Here is a 6,038-nt window from a genome sequence, read left to right as displayed (position 1 = left end):
ACAGGTGAGTCTTTAACCTGGACTTAAAAGAACTCAGACTCTCAGCAGACCTGATATTTTCTGGTAGTTTGTTCCAGATATACGGAGCATAGAAACTGAACGCTGATTCTCCATGTTTAGTTCTGACTTTGGGAACACAGAGCAGACCTGTACCAGATGACCTGAGTGGTCTGGATGGTTCATACTGGACTAGAAGGTCTCTAATGTATTTTGGGCCTAAACCATTCAGTGCTTTATATGCTAGTAAGAGAATTTTGAAGTCTATTCTCTGAGAGACAGGGAGCCAGTGTAGAGACCTCAGAACTGGGCTGATGTGGTCCAGTGTAGAGACCTCAGAACTGGGCTGATGTGGTCCACTCTCTTGGTCTTAGTGAGGACTCAAGCAGCAGCATTCTGGATCAGTTGCAGTCGTCGAATAGACTTTTTAGGCAGACCAGAGAAGATACTGTTACAGTAGTCAACTCGACTAAAGATGAAGGCATGGACAAGTTTTTCAAGGTCTTGCTGTGACATCAGTCCTTTAATCCTAGAAATGTTCTTGAGGTGATAGTAAGCTGACTTTGTAATTGTTTGTATGTGGTTTTTAAAATTCAGGTCTGAATCCATGACAACACCCAAATTCCTGGCCTGGTCTGAGGTTTTTAACTGAAGTGACTGGAGCTGCATGCTGATTTTAAGACGTTCCTCCTTGGGTCCAAAAATGACTACCTCAGTTTTATCTCTGTTTAACTGAAGAAAGTTATGGCCCATCCATTCAGATATTTGCTCCATGCATTTACCCAGTGCTTGTATGGGGCTATGGTCGCCTGGGGACATTGGAATGTAGAGCTGTGTGTCATCTGCATAGTGGGCGGCCATGGCTCAGTTGGTAGAGTGGGTCGTCCCATAACCGAAGGGTTGGCGGTTCGAATCCCGCTCTGTCATAGTCAGTTCGTTGTGTCCTTGGCCAAGACACTTCACCCTCCTTGCCTCCAGTGCCACCCACACTGGTGTATGAATGTTCGGTGGTGGTCGGAGGGGCCGTAGGCGCAAAATGGCAGCCACGCTTCTGTCAGTCTGCCCCAGGGCAGCTGTGGCTACAGATGTAGTTTACCACCACCAGAGGGAGAATGTGAGCGCGAATGAATAATGGGTCAATAATGTAAAGCGCTTTGGGTGTCTAGAAAGGCGCTATATAAATCCAATCCATTATTATTATTATTATTATTATGGTAATCTATTTTGTTTTTTTCTATGATCTGAGCCAGTGGAAGCATGTAGCTGTTGAACAGAAAGGGCCCCAGGATGGAGCCTTGGGGGACTCCACATGTAATTTTGGTCTGCTCAGATTTAAAGTTACCTATTGACACAAAATAATCCCTGCCCTTTAAGTAGGATACTTACTACTCTTAGGTACTCTTATTGATCATTGTCATTAGAATGGATCTTAAAACTGTATTAAATGGACAAACCGTGACAAACCCTGATCCCTGATCGGATTGGATTTACTGTCATGTTGTTGAACCTTTATGTGTTTAACAAGTTTAAAGTGACATTGAACAGGTTTATTTCATCCAGTTCAAACCTTTCAAATATCTGTATTTATGTTCAAATTCAACTCATGCACCTGTTGTCAGACCACAGTGTGTCACCATCATCATCATCGTTAAAACACAAAATCAGACAAACCTGAGCAGAAACAGCAGGTTTTGGTTCATCATGAAGCGTGAAGAAGACGAACAGCACAGGAAGTGGGATGAATGTTTGAACCAGTACAGACATTAGAGCTGTGGAGGTTCTGTGGAGGTTCTTTAGAGTCACAGCAGAAGGTCATGGGCTTCAGCCGGGGTTTGGAATGGACTGACCCATGAGAAGAACTGACCGATGGGGGGTATGGTGGGACCAGGAGAACCAGTAGAACCAGGGAAACCATGGGAACCAGGAGAACCACGGGAACCAGGAAAAGCAGGGGAACCAGGAAAAGCAGGAGAACCAGGAGAAGCAGGGGAACCAGGAAAAGCAGGGGAACCACTGGAACCAGGAGAACCAGGAGTACCACAGCAACCAGGAGAAGCAGGGGAACCAAAGGAACCAGGAGAACCAGGGAGAACCACAGGAACCAGGATAAGCAGGGGAACCAGGAAAACCAGGGGAACCACTGGAACCAGGGGAACCAAAGGAACCAGGAGAACCAGGGGGAACCAGGAGAACCACAGGAACCAGGATAAGCAGGGGAACCACTGGAACCAGGAGAACCAGGGGAACCAGGGGAACAAGGAGAAGCAGGAGAACCAGGAAATCAAGGGAACCACTGGAACCAGGAGAACCAGGGAAACCAGGAGAACAAGGGGAACCAGGGGAACCAAAGGAACCAGGGGTACCCCTAATGGTCCTGGTTTGGATGGAATATTCCAGGTGTTCTAGGTAGCAGTCCTGGTCTGGATGGAATACTCCAGGACAGGTTCCACATGTAACACCAGTGGACATAATGGGTTCCACGTGTAACACCAGTGGACACGATGAGTTCCACATATAACACCAGTGGACACCATGGGTTCCACATGTAACACCAGTGGACACCATGGGTTCCACACCAAACCTGGAATGAGACTGAGCTTGATGCCAAACCCACATGTGTGGATTAGAAAAACCACTAGGATCCACACATTGAACACAGTGTCTTTATTTAGAGTCTATAGAAAACCATTTACACACGTTTACACATCTAATGCACTGACACCTAGGGAGATTTAATGTCCATATTTGGGTCCTATTTTTGGACCCAATATTTGATTATAAATTCATTAATTATGGGATGGCTCATTTCTCTGAGGTCATCATTAGGTCCATCCTGGGGCAAATATGTCTACATTTACCTTTTATTATTGGGTCTAAAAAGATGGAAATAAACCCAGTTTCATGGACACACACACACACACACACACGCGTATACATCCTTATATGTTGTATATATTTCTTTCATCTATAGTTTAGAGTTATCTTTTTGTACATTTTAGTAGTACACTGTAAAAATAAATATGTAATTTAACAGAATTTTCACTGTTTATTTTACAGATTTTTCCTGTATTTTTAAGATACAGGAAAATATCAATGAAATGACAGAAATAGACTGATTTTACATGTCAAATATAAAATAAAATGAAAACTGTAACTGTGAATAACAAAAAAAAAAAAAAAAAATATTTTTCTTTTTTCACAGAAAAATCCAGTTAAAATACATTTGCAAAAGTATAATTTTACAAATATTTCTTTTCTAGTTATGAGATTAAACTGTTAATTTAAAGTTTAATACTGTAAAATAAATAAATAATAAAATGAGAAAAAATTACTGACAATTAACCGTAACAGAAGTATTTGTTCTGTCAGTTGAACCAGACTTGTTTGTTGATTGACAAATATCTTGTGTAATTACAGGAGGTTTCACAACAAAAATGTTGAATAAATGTGATTTTGTGAATGTAGAACATGTATAAGCACTGATAAACTGTCCAAATACAGTTTTTATCAGTGGATTGGACAACTGAGTCTCATTGAAAATTATTTATATATATATTTATAGGTAATTTGATCGTTTTAATAGATGTAAATATTCTTTATTAAACATTAAAAAGTAAAAAAAAAAAAAAAGCAAAATGTCATGTAAAGTTTGGGCAAAAACTGTATTTTAATTATGGAAAATTACCGTATTTTTATGAGATGGTTATTTTCCGTTACTTAACAGTATTTTTTCGGCACCCCTGCTGCCGGAATAATACCTTTTTTTCTTTTTTTTTATAGTGTAGTATAGAGTTATCTTTTTGTATATTTTAGTAGTATTTGTGTATTTCATATTTTATGCCCAGTGTCTCTCACACACACACTCACACACACACGCGCGTCCATCTGTCCTTCAGTCTGTCTCAGATGGGTTCGGGTCTGTTAAAGGCTGGTTCTTCTCAGCTCCTTGGCCTGTTCTGCTCCTTTCACACACATGTTCATGCCATCACATATAAAATAACCTGAGTTTCTCTGAACATTGTCCATTTTCTCATCTTAAATGTTTAGTGTTTTTATGCTGTGAATTAAATATGGTATTATGGGATGTGTAGTATTCCCAGTGTTTGTAGTTGACTTGTGAACCCGTCTACTTCCTGGTGAAAGGTGTTTCTATCATTTCATTCCTCTTTTCTTCTTCTTCCTGTGGACCTTCCGGATGCTCTTCTTAACTCTCCACTAAGTTCGTTTTCCTCGGGGGTCTCTGCGTAACGAGCCGCGTGCACGTGCGCCTAGTGACACCTCTTCCAGCCAATCAGTGACGGACCTGCGCACCGCACCGGCCAATCACCACTCTCTGTGGGCGTGTCCGTCCGCTGTGAGGTGCGTTTTTTGGAGTTTGCTAAATGACTGCAGCAAGAACCCGTGTGTGAGCGCACCGAGGCTCCCGTCCGTTCCGTTCCCGGTGTGAGCGCGTGCGCCGGTGCCATGTCCGTCGGTCGTCCGCGTAGCTCAGACTGTTGTGTTGTGGGTCTGCGGTGGTTCTGACTCCTCTGTTCTGGGTCTGCGGTGGTTCTGTCCTTTTTGCAGCGGACGCGGAGCCCGGATGGGAGCGGATGCGGAGCGCAGCGGCGGCGGCGGCAGGTGCGTCTCCAAGTTGAGCCGCACCAGACAATGGGAGTAGCGGCGGAGAGCTGCGGCAGCACCAGCACCGGCACCAGTACCAGTACCACCAGTACTACCACTATCATCATTACTACTACTACTACTACTACTACTACTACTACTACTCACCCCTGGGACACGAGGACGCGGAGCGCGGACCGCAGCAGCGGCGGCAGGACGCGGACACCGACAGGGACAGGAAGACCCGGAGGCAGACCCGCACCTGCGCACCCCCCCCTCCGAACGGCGGCTCCGGGACCCACGGACCGAGGCTGCGTCCGGAGCGCGTCTGACACCGAACCGCAGCCGGAGGAGCCCGAAGGACCGGGTCCGCTTGGATTTGGGATTTAACACAGTCTGTCTGGACCCCGAGGCTCCGAAGCCGCCTCAGTCCCGGTCCGGTTCTGTTGGAATATGATCCTCCGGAGCCGCCGCGGACGCGCACCGGCCTCCACCGTAATTGGCTTTAATTGTGTTCCAATTAGCGGCAGCCTGTGAGCCGCTGCCCCCCCCTCCGGAACCCCCCCTCCCCCTCCCCTGCCTCCGCAGCCCCCGCCGGTGCTCTGCCTCCGTCCTTGGTCCTGTCCGTTTCGGGGGGGTGGATTTTGGTGGGTTTTTCCGGTCGTGCTGTGGCGGCGCTGCAGGCACCGACGGCGGACACCGACATGGTTCCACGGCCGCTCAGGTCATGAGCTCCCCCCGGCTCGGCTCCGGGATCTGAGGGCGCGCGCACCATTGGAACGTTTGGGCTCACCTTGGAGGTCACCACCGGGACCACCGGCCCCCCTCCCCTCTCCTCTTTCTTCTCCTTTTCCACCTCTGAAGGATTTTTTGGTGGAGTATCCGTCCTCTCCGGAGTGTGACCCCCCCCCCCCCCCCCCCCGGAGCCACCTTCACCCCCCCCCCCCCCTCCTCACTCCGGCCAAAATGTGCCGACTCAACGTGCTGGGGATCTACCTGTGGCAGACGGTGGTGTTTATCAGGTAAGAGCCTCCGGTGATGATGAAGATGATGAAGATGATGATGATGAAGATGATGTGTGTGTTGATTTAAGTCAAATGTTGTTTTTTCTGGTTTTGCTTCTGTTGCTTTGGTTCGGTTCGGAAAAGGCCCGGTCCGGTTGGGGTTGTGGTTCGGTGTTCGGTTCCGTGTCTTCTGGACGTTGTGAGTTGAATTTAGTCCCAAATGCATGGAGTCCAGACCGGATCAGATCGGACCAACCACGACCACTAGTGGGGGGTTTGGGTCGATGGGTCGGAGTCAACAGGCTTTTGGACTCGGGACAGATGGGTCTACTGTGCAGATTTACAAATTGGACCACGGAGACGAACCGGGTCTGGGTTTTAGGAGGATCAGAAGGAAAAGCGGACTCACTGAATCAAGTTGGAAAAGTATTAATT

At 46.9% G+C, this 6,038-nt stretch overlaps 1 protein-coding gene across 4 annotated transcripts in view; it reads left to right on the top strand.

Annotated features, from left to right (window-relative positions):
- Positions 1-4,549: 4,549 nt before the first annotated feature.
- The window catches only part of glra1 (glycine receptor, alpha 1), a 98,816-nt gene continuing 97,327 nt past the window's right edge, over positions 4,550-6,038 (top strand). For all 4 annotated transcript variants that reach the window (XM_030145417.1, XM_030145416.1, XM_030145415.1 and 1 more), the window contains exon 1: positions 4,550-5,621. In XM_030145417.1, coding sequence (XP_030001277.1) covers positions 5,566-5,621 — 56 coding nt within the window. In that variant the 5' untranslated portion in view covers positions 4,550-5,565. The remainder of the gene's footprint in view (positions 5,622-6,038) is intronic.

The sequence above is a fragment of the Sphaeramia orbicularis genome, chromosome 10 (genome assembly GCF_902148855.1).
Source record: "Sphaeramia orbicularis chromosome 10, fSphaOr1.1, whole genome shotgun sequence".
Classification (NCBI taxonomy): Eukaryota; Metazoa; Chordata; class Actinopteri; order Kurtiformes; family Apogonidae; genus Sphaeramia; species Sphaeramia orbicularis.
This window is presented reverse-complemented; position numbering and strand designations above follow the sequence as displayed.